General features: G+C 41.1%; 1 protein-coding gene across 1 annotated transcript; it reads left to right on the top strand.

The window, feature by feature from the left end:
• Positions 1 to 2,201: 2,201 nt before the first annotated feature.
• On the top strand, positions 2,202 to 3,158 carry LOC127030869 (olfactory receptor 1P1-like). The gene is made up of 2 exons (XM_050917576.1): positions 2,202 to 2,472; positions 2,758 to 3,158. Exons 1-2 carry the CDS (start codon positions 2,202 to 2,204, stop codon positions 3,156 to 3,158), a joined length of 672 nt encoding a protein of 223 aa, XP_050773533.1.
• The last annotated feature ends 15,681 nt before the right edge of the window (positions 3,159 to 18,839 follow it).

An 18,839-nucleotide genomic window follows, 5' to 3' on the forward strand; every position in this document is an offset into this window, starting at 1 on the left:
CCCACCCTGATACCATCCACTCCCTCCGACTGCCCCCCACAGAAACCCCAACCCATCCAACCCACCCACTCCCTGATCCCCCCCTCCTGGGACCCCTGCCCCTAACGGCCCCCCAGGATCCCACCCTCTATCTAAGCCTCCCTTCTCCTTGTCCCCAACTGCCTTCTCCTGAGCCCCCTCCAACTTCTCCCCTAGGATCCCACCCCCTACCTGTCCCCTGAGAAACCCCTGGGACTCCTATCCAACCACTGCCTGTCCCCTGACTGCCCCCCCGAACCCGTGACCCATCTAACCCCCCCTTCTCCCTGCCCCTGACTGCCCTCGAACCTCTGCCCCATCCAACTGCCCCTGCTCCCTGTCCCTTGACTGCCCCACCTTTACTTTACCTATCCTTTTTGCTAGGATATAGTGTTCCCCTTTTGATAAATTCACCCCTGGGGGACGTCTCCACCCAATGTCAATGCTATTGGCTTTGGTATTGCACTATTTTGATAAACAACTTACTGTTAATTCCCCTATGAAGGTAATTCTAAGTGATCACCAATAGCAGGCCCAAGAGAAATCTCAGCAGCAGAGTTAAGCAGGGGAGGCTGCAGGAGTCAAATAAGGCTGTGTCGTGCAAACAATCAAGCTGGGCAGCAGGAGAGAGGCCCATACCAACAGCAACATGTAGGTGTCTCCCCAGGAAACTGAGAGGACAAGACTGACTGCGAGACCAGACCCGGTCACCATTGATGGAGTGGTCACTGCTTCATGCTGAGTATTAAAGGTGAGTGTGACTAGTATCGGGGCAAATCTTCAAACTCTGACTCAGACTCAGCCCTTAGTTGGAAAGACATGCTTGTTAGATAGTCTCCTTACTTAGTGGGAGCTTTGCCTGAGTAAGGGCTTTAGAATCATACCATGGTTTATTGCTAATGGAGATGTATCTGTTCCATAAAATTTCATCTGTTCCTCTATGGAGCTTCTTACACAATCTCTCCATCTGTCTTTCTATCTACTCCTCCATCTTTACCTTGCACACTTGTCTCTCTATCTGTCCCCTTATACATCCCTTTATATCTCTGCTGATCATCTTACACATCTATCTACCTATCTCCTTAAACCTCTGTCTGTTCCCAAAAACACCCCTCCATCTGTCCATCAATCACCTTCCATATTCCTTCAAATGTATGTCCCTCACTCTCCTAGTCTCTATCCATCTCCCTCTCCTGGACATCTCATTACTTTCTCAAGGACATTTCAGTACAGTTTTCCAGCGCGGTTTCATCGGCTTATCCAGACTTTTCTGGGAACAGTTTCCTATTCAGCTTCCAAACCCAATCTTGTGAGATGCTATAGGTCTCCCACTCAGTATCTTCTTCCTCGATTTCAGAGGAAGTTGAGGGACCCTTAGCATTTCTTGGAAGGATCTGAGCACCACATGGGTCAGAGCTGTATGTTGGAGTGTGCTGAATGGAGACTGGAAATTCTTACAGATAAGGAAGCAGTGGTACCAGTGGGACAAGCTTTCTCTGACCATTTAATGCTCTATCTTATATTTCAAGTGGAAGGATAGTCCTATGATTAGGGCACTAGCCTGTCATTTGGGAGATTTGGTTTCTATTCTGTCCTCTATCACAGCCTTCTTGTATAGCCAAAAGCAAGATGGATTTTTAAAGGTATTTAGTCACCTCGTGGAATTTTAAAAACATTTAGTTGCCTAAGAGCCATTTAAATAAATGCACTTGTGTTGCCTGGATCTTTCTGAAAATCTCACTATTCACCTAAAGATGTTGAAAATTTGGCCCTGAGTGTATTTCTGGAAAACATGTTTTAGCCAGACACAATTTATTAAGGTCAATGCAGGGATAATTCTGGAAATTCTTTGGCATGTGTTGTAGAGGGCATCAGTTGAGATGATTTAGTCATCTGGTGACCTTTAAATCTGTGAATCAATGCATGAATAAATGTGAGGGCAGATGTAGAAGAGGAATATATTAACTGTGGTCCTGCTCTTTGGGTGGGCTGTTGCGTTTCTCCATCCCAGTACCCTATGAAACATCTGGGTATGAAGCAGATGCTCATTTGAGAGAGAACATAATCCTGCACTTTGAATTTATATGGTATCAAATGGAGGGAAGTGCATTGAGTTTAATTGTACAGCAAATTCCTTAGCTGATCATTAGTTTTTCTCAATCACTAGTTACATCACATGGAGAATGGAGAAAGCAGAAGGGGAAAATCAAACATCTATCACAGAATTCATCCTGCTGGGATTTGGGAATCTCCCTGGACTGCAAATTCTTTTCTTCGTGCTGTTTCTAGTGATTTACATAGTCACCATGACTGCAAATATACTCATTGTTGCGATAGTTGTGTCTGATCAGCACCTTCACACCCCCATGTACTTCTTTCTGGGGAATTTGTCCTGCTTGGAAATCTGCTACACCTCCACCATACTGCCCAGGATGCTGGCCAATTTCCTAACTGGAGACAAGACCATTTCTGTGACGGGCTGCATTGTGCAGTTTTATTTGTTTGGTGTCCTGGTGACTGTTGAGTGTTATCTGCTAGCTTTGATGTCTTATGATCGATACTTAGCGATATGTAAACCATTACACTATGCAGCCCTTATGAATGGCAGGTTCTGTATGCAGCTAGCGGTTGGATCATGGCTAAGTTCATTCATAATTCTTACCATATTAATATGTTTGGTATCACAATTAATCTTCTGCGGCCCCAATGAAATTGATCATTTCTTTTGTGATTTCAGCCCCATGATTAAACTTTCTTGCAGTGATACCAGTCTGGTTACCCTGGTGACCCTCATATTCTCCTCCATAGACATTGTTTCCCCATTTATTTTGACCCTGACATCTTATATTTTTATCATCTCCACCATCCTGAGAATCCCTTCCACCACCAGGAGGCAAAAGGCATTTTCCACCTGCTCTTCCCATCTTATTGTGGTTACAGTTTTCTATGGCGCCCTAATGATTGTCTATATATTACCCAACAGCGGTTCACTGAAAGCCCTGAACAAATTTTTTTCTATCCTTTACACTGTCATGACACCCCTGATCAATCCCCTCATCTACAGCCTGAGAAACAAAGACGTCAAGGAGGCCCTGAGAAGAGCTGTCCAGAAAGGTAGGGTGTTCAGAAAGGGTGATTGAAATGGCAATAAATCTATTAACTGGTCACAAATGAAACATCTAGGTGGCCCAGGTTCCTGTCAGCCAAGGGATTCTGCATTATAGCATGAAGATACTGAGGATTTTTTAGAGTTCTATATGCCATTCAGTTGTATTTATTTAAATGTATTCATGTCAATAAGGCCAGATCCTCAGCTGGTGTAAATTGTCATAACTTCATTATCTTTTATTCCCAGTGTTATTTCTGTTTCTCTGACACTGGCAGCAGGGGTTATCCTATTGCAATGAGAAGAAGGAAGAGTGGGTAGCCATGGTGTGAATGAGTGAGATTTTTACAGGTGGGATTTGACAATTATACATCAAACTCCCATTGAAAGTCAGTGGGTGCTAGAACATAAGAATGGTCATACTGGTTCAGAAGAAAGTCCATCCAGCTCATTATCCTGTCTACCAACAGTGGTCAATACCAGGGCCCGAAGAGGGAGTGAACCTAACAGGTAATGATCAAGTGATCTCTCTCCTGCCGTCCATCACCCCCCTCTGACAAACAGAGGCTAGGGACACCATTCCTTACCCATCCTGGCTAATAGCCATTAATGGATTTAACTTCCATGAATTTATCCAGTTCTCTTTTAAACCCTGTTATAGTCCTAGCCTTCACAACCTCCTCAGGCAAGGAGTTCCACAAGTTGACTGTGCTCTGTGTGAAGAACTTCCTTTTACTTGTTTTAAACCTGCTGCCCCTTAATTGCATGTGGTGGCCCCAGTTCTTATATCATGGGAACAAGTAAATAACTTTTCTTTATTCACTTTCTCCACATCACTCATGATTTTATATACCTCTATCATATCCCCCCTTAGTCTCCTCTTTTCCAAGCTGAAAAGTCCTGGCCTCTTTAATCTCTTCTCATATGGGCCCTGTTCCAAACTCCTAATCATTTTACTTGCCTTCTCTGAACCTTTTCCAATGCAGTATATCTTTTTGAGATGAAGAGACCACATCTGTACGCAATATTCAAGATGTGGGTGTTGGATTTATATATGGGCAATAAGATATTCTCCATCTTATTCTCTATCCCCTTTTTAATGATTCCTAACATCCTATTTCCTTGTTTGACTACCACTGCACACTGTGTGGATGTCTTCAGAGAACTATCCATGATGACTCCAAGATCTCTTTCCTGATTAGTTGTAGCTAAATTAGCTTCCATCATATTGTATGTATACTTGGGGTTATTTTTCCCAATGTGCATTACTTTACATTTATCCACATTAAATTTAATTTGCCATTTTGTTGCCCAGTCACTTAGTTTTGTGAGATCTTTTTGAAGATCACAGTCTGCTTTGTGAGATCACAGTCTGCTTTGGTTTTAACAATCTTAAACAGTTTAGTATCATCTGCAAACTTTGCCACCTCACTTTTTACCCCTTTCTCCAGATCATTTATGAATAAGTTGAATAGGATTAGTCTGAGGACTGACCCTTGGGGAACACCATTAGTTACCCCTCTCCATTCTGAGAATTTACCATTAATTCCTACCCTTTGTTCCCTGTCTTTTAACCAGTTCTCAATCCATGAAAGGACCTACCCTTTTATCCCATGACAACTTCATTTACGTAAGAGCCTTTGGTGAGGGACCTTGTCAAAGTCTTTCTGGAAATCTAAGTACACAATGTCAAATGGCTCCCCCTTGTCCACATGTTTGTTGACCCCTTCAGAGAACTCTAAAAGATTAGTAAGACATGATTTCCCTTTACAGAAACCATGTTGACCTTTGCCCAACAATTTACGTTCTTCTATGTGTCTGAGAATTTCATTCTTTACCCTTGTTTAAAATAATTTTCCCAGTACTGACCTTAGACTTACCCACCTGTAATTGCTGAGATCACCTCTAGAGTCCTTTTTAAATATCGGTGTTACATTAGCTAACTTCCAGGCATTGGGTACAGAAGCCAATTTAAAGGACAGGTTACAAACCATAGTTAGTAGTTCTGCAATTTCATATTTGAGTTCTTTCAGAACTCTTGGGCGAATGCCATCTGGTCCTGGTGACTTTTTACTGTTAAGTTTATCAATTAATTTCACAACCTCCTCTAGTGACACCTCAATCTGTGACATTTCCTCAGATTTGTCACCTACAAAAGCCATCTCGGGTTTGGGAATCTCCCTAACATCCTCAGCCATGAAGACTGAAGCAAAGAATTCATTTAGTTTCTTTGCAATGACTTTATCATCTCTAAGTGCTCCTTTTGTATCTCGATCATCTGGGGCCCCACTGGTTGTTTAGCAGACTTCCTGCTTCTGATGTACTTAAAAAACATTTTGTTATTACCTTTTGAGTTTTTGGCTAGCTGTTGTTCAAACGTCTTTTTAGCTTTTCTTATTACATTTTTACACTTAATTTGGCAGTTTTTATGCTCCTTTCTATTTATCTCATTGGGATTTAATTTTTTAAATTATGTCTTTTTATCTCCCACTGCTTCTTTTACATGATTGTTAAGCCACGGTGGCCCTTTTTTAGTTGTTTTACTGTGTTTTTTTAATTTGGGGTATACATTTAATTTGGGCCTCTATTATGGTGTCTTTTAAAAGTGTACATGCAGCTTGCAGGGATTTCACTCTAGTCACTGTACCTTTTAATTTCTGTTTAGCTAATCCCCTCATTTTTGCATAGTTCCCCTTTCTGAAGTTAAATGCCACAGTGTTGGACTGTTGAGGTGTTTTTCCCACCACAGAAATGTTAAAAGTTATTATATTATGGTCACTATTTCCAAGCGGTCCTGTTATAGTTACCTCTTGGAGCAGATCCTGTGCTCCACTCATGACTAAATCAAGAATTGCCTCTCCCCTTGTGGGTTCCTGTACCTGCTGCTCCAAGAAGCAGTCATGTAAAGTATCGAGAAATTTTGTCTCTGCATTTCATCGTGAGGTGACATGTTCCCAGTCAATATGAGGATAATTGAAATCCCCCAGTATTTCTTTATTTTGATAGCCTCTCTAATCTCCCTTGGCATTTCATTGTCACTATCACTGTCCTGGTCAGGTGGTCTATAATAGATCCCTACTGTTATATTCTTATTAGAGCATGAAATTACTATCCATAGAGATTCTATGGAACATGCAGATTCACTTAAGATTTTTACTTCATTTGATTCTACATTTTCTTTCACATATAGCCCCTGCATGACCTGTTCTGTCCTTCCACTATATTTTGTACCCCGAAATGGTTGTGTCCCATTGATTGTCCTCACTCAACCAGGTTTCTGTGATGCCTATTATATCAATATTCTCCTTTAACACAAGGCACTCTAGTTCACCCATCTTATTAGTTAGACTTCTATCATTTGTGTACAAGCACTTAAAAAATTTGTCAATTTATTTGTTTGGCTTTTTCTGATGTGTCAGATTATTTTGTATGTGAATGTTTCTTGTCTGATCTGGCCCCTACTTTATCCTCTTCCTAGAGTATCTCTATCAATAGACTCTCCTCTGAGAGAAGTCTTTGTCTGATCCACGTGGTCCACTGCAGCAGTCAGCTTTTTCCCATCTCTTAGTTTAAAAACTGCTCTGCAACCTAGGATAACTTAAATTTCCTAAACTGCTGTGAAAATCCCATTTTCTATCTTTATAGATTTATTGCTGTTAAGCGTCTGTTGAGTTTCGGGATATCCAAACAAGATTTGACAAATAAATTCAGTGCTGACCAAAATGGAGGGAAGAGTTCACATTGACTTCAATGGGTATTATGGCATAATGACACCCTTTGTTCTTTTTTCCTCTAGTGTTTTGTTTTAAATAATTATTCTAAAATTGTCTAAACCCTTATTAGGTTATTTTTAAGGTTGGCAAAAGTCAATTTTTAATAATAATCTGTGATTATTTTAAGACTTTTTTTCCTAATTTAAATTATTTAAATTTATACATTCCACAAAAATATGTATTTTAAACTTTTTTTTGGTATCTATTTATATTTTCACAGTTGTATGTGGGAATCAGACATTTTTTAAAATTACATTATATATTGAGATTCAAAGAGTTTAAGCTGTATAACTATTAAAACACAAATTGTCAACATCACATGTGAAAAATATACAAAGTAAATATCCTTAAATAAAACCCTAATTTGTCAGGAAGCATTTTCTTACTTTCCTATCAGTAAATATTTTTTGTCTGTATGTGTGTGTATGGTGAAATCAATGTTTGTGTATATTTACAGATCAAAATCAAGTCCTTCCACGACTAGTCATTTGTGATATACCACAAAAACATTCTAGTATGTAATTATTACATTCCCCATTATTTGTTCCAATCTTGGAGAAATGTCTCTATTTCTCAGCTTAAACAAAAGTGAGGATACAATGCTTAATTTGTAATGAAAGAGGTGATCAAACAATTTTTTTACATTCATAATTGAGACAGCAAGCCCAAAGATGTCAGGGCTATGAACAGCCAAGCCTAGAGGTGCTGGGGCTCAGCCCTGGAAAGCCCTAGCACAAATTAAGCATTGCAGGGATCTCTTTAGCAGAAATGGTGTATGATTCCATCCACGCACCCTCCTGTGGAAAACTTCAAAACCTTTATTTTTTTCAGGATTTTTTCAAAAAACTGAAATCACCCAGTCTGAAAAATGACAGTTAACAAATGAGGATTTAAAATGGTCACTGTTTCTGATTGCTCATCCACTATGTATACATCTACTTTACCGGCAGGAAACCCAACCAGCAAAAAAAGGGACTAACTGTCCCTGGCAAAAGGGTCAAATATTAAGTCATACTATAATGTTTCCCCCCTTTCTCATGTATTTCTGGAAAGGAAATTCTGATGCCTTTTGACACCGCCAGAAACCTATTCCATTTGTGATATAACCACTGAACCCTGTGGTCTGAATTTCTTGTGTTCTCCATTAATGGTTCCAATCTCTGGAAAATTTCCCAAAGTGATGAGATGACACAAAGTTTGTCACCTGAACAGAATTCTTGTCACTGCAGCCAATATCTGTATTTAGAATCATAGAATATTAGATTCGGAAGAGACCTCAGGAGGTCATGTAGTCCAATCCCCTGCTCAAAGCAGGACCGACACCAACTAAATCATCCCAGTCAGGGAGTTCTCTAGGAGGGCCTTAAAAACCTCTAAGGATGGAGATTCCACCACCTCCTTAGGTAACACATTCCAGTGTTTCACCACTCTCCTAGAGAAATAGTTTTTCCTAACATCCAACCTAGACATCCCCCTGAAACTTGAGAACATTGCTTCTTGTTCTTTCATCTGCCACCACTAAGAACAGCCTAGCTCCATCTTCTTTGGAACTCCCCTTCAGGTAATTGAAGGCTGCTATCAAATCCCCCCCTCACTCATCTCTCTGCAGACTAAACAAGCCCAGTTCCTTCAGCCTCTCCTCGTAAGTCATGTGCCCCCTGATCATTTTTGTTGTCCCCCGCTGGACTCTCTCCAATTTGTTCATATCCCTTCTGTAGTGGGGAGACCAAAACTGGACACAATACTCCAGGTGTGGCCTCACCAGTGCCGAATAGTGCCTCGATCTGCTGGCAATGTTCGTACTAATACAGACCAATATGCCAATGGCGTTCTTGGCAACAAAGGCACTCTTCTGACTCATATCCAGCTTCTCGTTCACTTTAATCCCCAGGTCCTTTTCTGTAGAACTGCTGCTTAACCAGTCAGCCCCCAGTTTATAACCATGCATGGGATTCTTCTGTCCAAAGTGCAGGACTCTGCACTTGTCCTTGTTGAACCTCATCAGATTCCTTTTGGCCCAATCCTCCAATTTGTCTACGTCACTCTGGACCCTATCCCTTCCTTCCAGCATATCTACTTGTCTCCCCAGCTTAGTGTCATCTGCGATCTTGCTGAGTGTGCAATCCATCACATCATCCAGATCATTGATAAAGAGGTTGAACAAAACTGGCCCCAGGACTGACTGCTGTGGCACTGCGCTTGATACCAGCTGCCAGCTAGACATCGAGCCATTGATCGCTCCCCTTTGAGCCCTACAATCTAGCCAGCTTTCTATCCATCTTATTGTCTATTCATCCAATCCATACTTTTTTAACTTGCTGGCAAGAATACACCTGAGCTAACTGATGTCTGTAACTCTTACTTAGTTTGAACATCTTAGGCCAGGAGTTTTAAATGAACCTAAGGGAGTTAGGCACTGTTGCACTAACTCCTTGAAGGTTTCTTTCCAAGTCCTTGTGCTCAGTTCTACAAATTGCTCTCTGTCAATGCAGGATCAGCTGGCAGGATCAGGGATTATTCCACGTATAGTCCCATTGAAATCAGACCACTTGCATCATAAGGTACTACTCCCCAAGAACAAGTGCTGCAAAAACCTGTAGAAATGCGAATGGACAGAACATGTGAATGAAGAGAAACCAAAAAAAACCCTCCACATTGTCTGTATTAGATTAAGAGCTAAACAGTGGGCCTGACCCAAAGATTATTAAAGTGAATGGAAGTCTTTAGTGGGCTTTGGATCATCCTATGTTGTTGGCCCTTTGGCTCAAGAGGTTAACCAGTATTCATGGCCTTGTTGGCTTGTTTCCATTAGGGGGAGGAATTGAAGCTTCAATTCAAATGTTTCTTTGGCACAGTCCTGTTTATTTACAAAGCATGCACAGCATCCTGTGGAGACAAACAGCAGAAAGCAAGTACTTGATTCAGAAATTCCTAGGTCTGCCCCTCCAGCAAACTCTGTGCCCAAGCTGCTCCGTCTCTCTGCTTCTCCTAAGGTGAGGATCACAGCTGCCTCTCCCTCTTAACACACGCTAAGCTTGCAAAAATCAAACCAAACTCATCTGTGATCAGGGAATTCCATAGACCCCATGGTTCAGCTCTGCTCAGACCTCCCCATGCAGCCCAGGGCCTTGAGCCACTGAGTGATTAACACAGCCATTGGTGTCCACCAGATCTCTGGTGGATCAAACACCCACTTAATGACAGCCATTAGCTCTTTCCAGCATAACAGTATGTATCCTTATTGTAAGTCAAAACTCACGCCTGGACTATAGTTAAAATTTAGGTGAACATAGCTATGTCACTTAAGGAGGTGAAAACTCCCCTACCTCCCTGAGCAATGTACCAATCCCCACGTAGCCCCTAGATTCAGCTAGGCCAACTGCAGAAGACTCTCTTGACCTAGCTACAACTGCTCAGGCAAGTGATGTTCCTACACCAATGGAAAACCCCCCTCACCATTGTAGGCTGTTTCTACATTCTGAGGTTATGCCAACATTGGTATGGCACCAGAGCTAGGCCACCATAGTCCCCATAGTATAGACATGGCCTCAGACTGCCTTAGCTATGCTGCATCACCTTATCTTCCACAGCTGGTATCTTTTCTATATATTCTTGTGTAATGAAATAGCTTGCACTTTCAGCAGTTTTGATGAACTGTATATATCTGATATAAACTCAGAATGCAATCAACTGAAGAGTGACATCAGCTTTTGCTTCAGATATATCGAATGCAGGAACACAAAACTCAGGGGGAAACCCCTACCCACCATCCATTTACCCCCACATCATGCCTCTCATTCTCCTGAAGCCTGTGGCTGGGATTTTCAAAGGAGGCTAAGGGATTTAGACACCCAGGGCTATATCCATAAAGGGACTTAGGTGCCTAACTGCCACTTTTGGTGGCAAAGTCAACATTTAGGCACGACTGAGGCCTTGAAAACTCCTGCTCAGCTGCCATCCAATTCTACAGGTGCCTACATTTCCACTGGTAAAGTCCTCAATGTGCCTAAGTTATTGGGCATGCATAAAACTGGCTATGTCCTGAATCTGCTGTGTGCTTGTCACCTTAGCACACACCTAACCCCCAGTGGGATTCACCAGTTAGGTTCCCCACTTCCATCTAACTCACTACGGGGCCCAATCAGGCATTCTCAGAGAACACCTACCAGTTCAGGCCACACACAAAAAACAGCCAGATCCTGAATTTGGCACATCTGCATCTCTCATTCAGCTTCCAGAATGCAACATTTCCTACCTTATTTGGTGCTTATTTGGGGTCCTGCAGGTATTGGTTCTTGGGGATGGAAATCATGTGTGGTATGGAGAAGGCTGTAGAGAATGCAAGGTGGAAAAGTCAGCCCAAGGCTGTAAATACTAAAAATACATACTTTGATTTACATTTATCTTAGGTATTTTATGTGTCCAGTTATATACGGGTCTTTGGATCATTTCTTGGCACTATGCTATTCAACATTTTTATCAGTGATCTAGAGGGAAACCTACACTAATCATTGATAAAGTTTGCAGATGTCACAAAAATTTGGGGAGTGACATAAAATGCAGAGGACAGGTGATTCATACAGAGTGAGCTAGATCACTTGGCAAGCTGGGCACTAGGAAACAATAGATGTTTTAATACAGTTACGTATAAAGAGACACATCTAAGAATAAACAACATAATCCATACCTACATGATGGGGGGCTCTATTCTGGGAAGACATGACCCTGAAAAGCACTTGAGGGCCATGGTGGATGAACGGCTGAACATGAGCTATCAGCAATGATGCTATGGCAACACATTAGGCAGAAGCAGCAGATTCAGTCCTTGGAAGCATAAACAGGGAAAATCCTGAGATGCCATAAAGAGGTACATTTACCTCTATATTTGGCACTGGTCCAACTGTTGCTACAGCACTGTGTTGATTCTTCCGTCCACAATTCAAGAAGGATGTTAAATTGGAGAAGATATGGAGAACAGCCAGGAGAATGATTAAAGGATTAGAAAACATGCCTTATACTGATATATTCAAGGAGTTCAGTCTATTTAGCTTACGAAAGAGAAGGTTAAAGGGTGATTGAACAGGGATGGTTTCTCTAGCCTCTATTTGCCAGAAGCTGGGAATGGGTGACAGGGGATGGATCACTTGATAATTACCTGTTCTGTTCATTCCCTCTGGGGTACCTGGCATTGGCCACAGTCAGACCTTTGATGTGCCCCAGAATGGCCGTTCCTATATTGTTATGATTTGATCACTGTCTTTAAGTACCTACCCTGGGAATAAATATTTCATAATAGAGGGTTCTTCTATTTGGCAGGCAAAGGCATATCAAGATTCAACGGCAAGAAGTTGAGGTTAACAAATTGAGATTGGAAATAAGATGTAAATTTCTACCACTGTGGGTAATTAATTATTGGATCAATTTATGCAGGTCTGTGGTGGATTCACCATCACTGTCAATTTTTAAATAAGACTGGGTTGTTTTTTCTAAGAGACTTGCTCTAATTAAAACAGGAGTTCTTTCAGGGAAGTTATATGACCTTTGTTCTACAGAACGTCTGATTACATGATTACAATTGTTCTCTTCTGTCCTTCAAATCTATGAAACCAAAACTGGATTAGATGGATATTGAAACTAATACTAACCATTTTCACTTCATTTCCAGTACATCATAGGTCAATTCTAGCATGAAACTGCCAAGCACATTCTGGTTACCTAACAGGATTCTGGTCTCAGGTGTATTTAGGCTTGGAAGCATAAAATATTTTATCAATAAATGCCGTAAACATTAATTGTACTGTATACATACAAACTGACAAAAATATTTCCATCAATAATAGATGAAACGTACTGTCATGGTATAATTCCCCAGTCTGAACCTTAGCTTCCAAAAGATGGGGTACCAGCATGAATTTCTCTAAGCTCAATTACCAGCTTAATACTTGTAGTGCTGCCACCAACCAGGAATTCCAGTGCTTGGTACACTCTAGTCCCCCAAAAACCTTGCCCAGGAACCCCCAAGACCCAGTCCCTCTGGATCTTAACACAAGGAAAGTAAACCCTTTCCCTCACTGTTGCCTCTCTGAGGCCTCCCCTCCCTGGGTTACCCTGGAAGATCACTGTGATTCAAACTCCTTGAATCTTAAAACAGAGAGGAAAATCCACCTTCCCCCCTCCTCCTCTCTCCCCCTCCCAGACTCTCCCTGAAAGGGAAAGTAATCCTAACACAGAGAGAAAATTAACCTTTCTCTCCCCTTTCCCTCCTTTCTCCCCACCAATTCCCTGGTGAATCCAGACCCAGTCCCTTGGGGTCTCACTAGAATAAAAAAAAATCAGGTTCTTAAACAAGAAAAGCTTTTAATTAAAGAAAGAAAAAACAGTAAAAATAATCTTTGTAAATTTAAAATGGAATAGGTACAGGGTCTTTCAGCTATAGACACTGGGAATACCCTCCCAGCCTAAGTATACAAGTACAATTTAAAATCCTTTCAGAAGAATACAGATTTGAACTCCTTCCACCCAAATACACATTTGAACTCCTCCCAGCCAAATACACATTTGCAAATAAAGAAAATAAACATAAGCCTAACGCACCTTATCACCTAGTACTTACTTTTTTGAATCTATAAGAACCTGTATCAGGGAGATTGGAGAGAAACCTGGTTACACGTCTAGTCACTCTCAGAACCCAGAGAGAACAACAACCAAAAACTAACAGCACACACAAAAACTTCCCTCTCTCAAAATTTGAAAGTATCCTGTCCCCTGATTGGTCCCCTGGTCAGGTGACAGGCAGGCTTACTGAACTTGTTAACCCCTTACAGGCAAAAGAGACATGAAATACTTCTATTCTATTAACCCTTAACTATCTGTTTATGACACGTACAGATAGGAAGAGTAAGAAAAATGTCCCCTGAAAATGAATTAGAGTTTGATTACGGATATTTTCTTTGTATAGTTTGACATGTGACATTGACAATTTGAGTTTTAATAGTTACAAAGCTATAAAGTCATTAAGTAATTATTTTTGACCCCTTCTATAGTCTGACACACCCCAATTTCCCACAGCTGTGAAATTTTAAATCAATCAGAATTGAAAAAAGTGCTTAAAAATAAACATTGGAATTTTTCATCAAAATTATTTAAAAAATACAAATCAAATTCTGCCAAACCTATTCATACTGGTGTTAATCTAGAGTAACTCCACGAGCTTCAGTGATGTTGATCCAGATTAACTCACCCTTTAATAAGAGCAGAATCTGGTCCTTTGACGTGGGATATAGTTACAGACAAATACAATTTATTGACATTTTAACATCAAAAAATGCCGGTTCACTGAAACCAGAATCATTTGTGGGGAAGGGGGTCACTTTGATGACTTTCTTTTCTCAATGTTTTTGAAAAACAAGTTCTGAAATTGTCAATATGGGAAATTTGGATATTTATGAAATGAAAAAAAAAGCCATTTTTTTCCATTCAAAATGACTTTTTTGTTTAGAGATGTATAGTAAAAAATACCAAAGATCAAAATTCAAATGAATGTTTTTGAAAATATCAGGATTTAATATTTTGATCAACCTGATTCAATTTTTTCCCCAATTTGTGAAAACTTTGACATTTCATCCTGATTCAGCGTGGGTTTTATTTGTTTGTTTTAAATCTCACAAATTCTCACCACAAAAGAAAACTGTTTCGCACTCAGCTATAGTCAGGACTGATCCTGGATCCTTTTTCAGGACAAGCAGTACTGCAGTCTCCGAGACGAACAGTGACCATTTTTTCCCCTTATTCTTCTGGAATCACAAGGGTTGGTAGTAGGGCTGATGGGACATTTTAATTGAAACTATTTCCCAATGGAATTTTCTTTTTGAGAAAAATGATGATAATGATGATGATGATCGGGGAGATCTTGGCAAAGTGCCAAATATGTAGACCAAAATTTGGGAGTCTTACCTGTAGAGTAGAATGGTTCATGAGGCACCTGAACTACAACCCCATTGATACACACATGGGTGGTACTGGTGAATTATAATGCATTGGCTTTATGGCCAAAATATTTCAGATTTTGATTTTTCACAGAAACCTCAAAAAATTTCCAGGAGAGGGAAAAGCCACGCCAATTTCTGACCAGGTTTAGTTGGTACACACTCACAGCCCTGGAATAGCTCCCCTGTGCCCCCTGGTGGACAGTACCCAAGCTTTGGTGGTAGGAGACCAGCTATGTTGAGTCATCCCTGAGTGACCTCTGAGCCTGAACCTGCCTAAGCCCTATGAGTCATCTCTGAGCTGGAATATGATGAGTTATAAGAGGCTTGTGCTAGGCCCCAAGCCATTCAGCCAGGGTTCAGCAAATACACAGGCGAGGCGCCAATGAGACACCAATGACCAGTTTGTTCGTAATAGTAACACTAGGCTTGTATTTGTCTTGTGATTTTTCCAAGCTTAAGTCTCATAAACTCATAGACTCTAGGACTGGAAGGGACCTTGAGAGGTCATCGAGTCCAGTCCCCTTCCCCCTCGCAGTTTTCAGGTATCTAAAAGGGTGTCATCAGGAGGAGGGAGAAAACTTGTTCACCTTAGCCTCCAATGATAGAACAAGAAGCAATGGGCTTAAACTGCAGCAAGGGAGATTTAGGTTGGACATTAGGAAAAAGTTCCTAACTGTCAGGGTAGTTAAACACTGGAATAGATTGCCTAGGGAGGTTGTGGAATCTCCATCTCTGGAGCTATTTAAGAGTAGGTTAGATAAATGTCTATTAGGGATGGTCTAGACAGTATTTGGTCCTGCCATGAGGGCAGGGGACTGGACTCGATGACCTCTCGAGGTCCCTTCCAGTCCTAGAGTCTATGAGTCTATGAGACTTAAGCTTGGAAAAATCACAAGACAAATACAAGCCTAGTGTTACTATTATGAACAAACTGGTCATATATTATAAAAATAGGCTATGTTTGTAGTCTTATTGCAACACTTCAGTCATATGTCATTCACTAAAGAATGACTCTAATAAGAATTTATTAGAGTTTGCTTTGGGGATATTTGCTTTGTCTATTTTTACATATGATGTGACAATTTGTGTTTTAATAGTTATAAAGTGTTAACTTTTGAATCTCAGCATATACTGTCATTAAATAATTATAGTCTAATCTCCTGTCAGGATATATATATATTCTGGCAAAGTTACAATAAAAAATAACGTATTACACAGACAAGGTGGTATCTTTTTTTGGACCAACTTCTGCTGGTGAAAGAGAGAAGCTTGCAAGCTTACACAAAGCTCTCCTTTAGGTTTGGGAAAAGTACTCAGAGGGTCAGAGCTACAAACAAAGTGTAACAGCTTGTTTAGCATATGGAGTTAAGAGGTTGTAAGAGACCATTCAAGAGGAAGTGGGCAGTTAACATACCACATCATACCAATTTAGCATTTTACTAATATTCAAAGACTCTTCCCAAATTTATACAATTCTCCACTTCATGCAGCAAAACCAAAGGCTCAGATGCACAAAGGTATTTGGGAGCCTAACTCCCATAGGCACCTAAATATCATTAAAAATCCAGGCCTATGTGACTTAGATGGGTAAGGCCAATTTTGAAGCATGATTTACAGTCAGAATTTTAAAGGTGTTTAGATGCCTAAAAAGCAGTTGGTTGCCAAGTGGGATATTTGAAGTGCCCAAGCCCCTAACTCTCATTGGCATTTGTATGCTTTTAAAAAATTGGGCCTTCCACTCCTAAATCACATAGATACTTCTGTAAATTGTACTTGTTAGCCTCAAGTTTCTCAAACCCTGACAATGTCCTGGGGGTGGCTGGGGCTGCAGGTGCTGCCATGATGCAAATAATAAATGATTATAATAAATATTTCCGTTTGGCTCAATCTGCCACAATCACAGTGATTTTTGCTGCTGAGTATTCCTGCCCAGCAAGTCTCAGCTGCTAGTTTAGTTGTGGGACTGTCCCAGGGTGCGTGTGTACATAGAAAATGCTGTGAATGACCCATTTAGGCTCAAACAGCAGAGGATGCAAAGGAGGATGGTGGTTTCACACTTAATTCAATTACGGGCTCTGACCAGGGATGCAGGACCCACAGTAAGAGGATGATTAGACCTGAAATGACAAGCATTGGGAGTATCAGTCTTTGCGGTTACAGTCACATCAAAGACGCTCCCAGCTTTGCCTAGAGGATGCTCAGCTGGCAGGAACCCCAGTCTGCTAATCTAATGAGACACCTTAGGACATGCACAGCTACAGCGCTTCCTTGCCGTGACTTCCTACCTTAATTAGCACGGAGACAATTACTAACCAGGCTCTCTAACAAGTCCCTGCAGACCCAGGGAGCAGACTGGCAAGGAAAAGCCTTCACATCGTTAAACACCTAGAAGAAAGTTGGTTTCTGATTTTATTCTTTAACAGCTTAGTTTCCCGCTAACAAAAGACAGCAGAGAAATGAATTTCTATTAGTATGCTACTATAATGCACTGGGTGAAACAAGGAGAAAAATCACAATACAAATACAAGTCTAGTGTTATTATTATGAATAAACTGGTCAGATATTACAATAGGCTATGTTTTAGTCTTATTGTTGCCAATTTGTGGATATTGATGATGATCAGAAATTGGCCTACACTCCTACTCCTATTGTATTATAACAATAATAATAATGAGAGGGAATAATAAAGGCCTATGCAACACTTCAGTCATATGTCGTCCACTAAGGAACGACTTCCGTGGTGAATTGGAATTGTGCTGTTGCTTTAGACAAGGCCTTGAATTTTCAAAAGGGCATTTGATCAGGGGCACAAAAAGGGCAGCAACATGCCACAGCAGCACTTTAAAGTCAGTGGTACAGGCCAGTACTAGTGGCTACCTTTTACCAGTACACTGTACCAGCCCATACCCCCTTACTTTCACCCCGTGAGTGCCTAACTTTACTCACGCAAGGAGTGCCATTTAATCGCCTGAATAATGCATCCCAAGCAAGGCTGCCAAATTCCCCATATCTGCATGATACTCATGCATCTGACAACCCTGTCATGAGTCTCTGCAGCCTGGATTCACAGATGGCATATGCTGAGCTGAGCTACAACAGGGCCTGGTATCCCTGCCACAGAGATGCTATGTTAACTACAGCTCAGGCAGCCTCTATGCCTCTCTGCATGATGCCTGGCGGGAGGGGCCCACAGGGGCAGTAATGCAGGCAGAGGTGTCAAGAAGAGAAGGGGAGGGGCCCAAATACTGTCCCGCCCACATCCTCAGCTTCTTCCTAGATACCATTGTCCATGTCCAAAACCCTCACCTCAGTGTAGCCTCAGGGAGTATCATTATTCCCATTGTACAGAGGAGGAAACTGAGGCACAAAGCAAGGAAAATTACTTATCCAAGGTCATACTGAAGCATGGGTAGGAATAGACCTGAGGCCTCCTGCATTCTAGTTCTGTGTCCCTACCTCTGGACTGCAAGGCAGCTATCAAAGGTTGCTGGGTCACATTCCTGGAAGCACCTAAGTTACTTTAAATGCAAAGAGATATCCTACTTTAACTCTACCAGTTTAGGTAAAGCAGCACAGGCCTGCTCATGTGGATGCAATTATCCTAGTATGAAGGTGTTTATACTGGCATAGCTATTATTGTATAGGAAGGTGTGTAAGCTATCCTGGCAGAAGGCATTTTTATAGCAACATAACCTTATCCTCAACAGAGTTGGTATCAATATAAATATCTTGGTAAAACCCTACATCCCGTGACATAGTTATACCAGTATTGAGTGTAGACAAGGATGGCACAGCTGTAGCGCTTATCTGTACATACTCCTTGAACTGATGGGAAGGATTCTACCATCAGTATAGGTAATCTACCTCTTCGAGAGGCAGTAGCTAGGTTGATGGAAGTGTTGTTCCACCAACTACCACTGTCTACACTGGGATTTAGGCTGGTTTAACTATAAC

This window comes from Gopherus flavomarginatus, chromosome 11, assembly GCF_025201925.1.
Source record: "Gopherus flavomarginatus isolate rGopFla2 chromosome 11, rGopFla2.mat.asm, whole genome shotgun sequence".
Taxonomy (NCBI): Eukaryota; Metazoa; Chordata; order Testudines; family Testudinidae; genus Gopherus; species Gopherus flavomarginatus.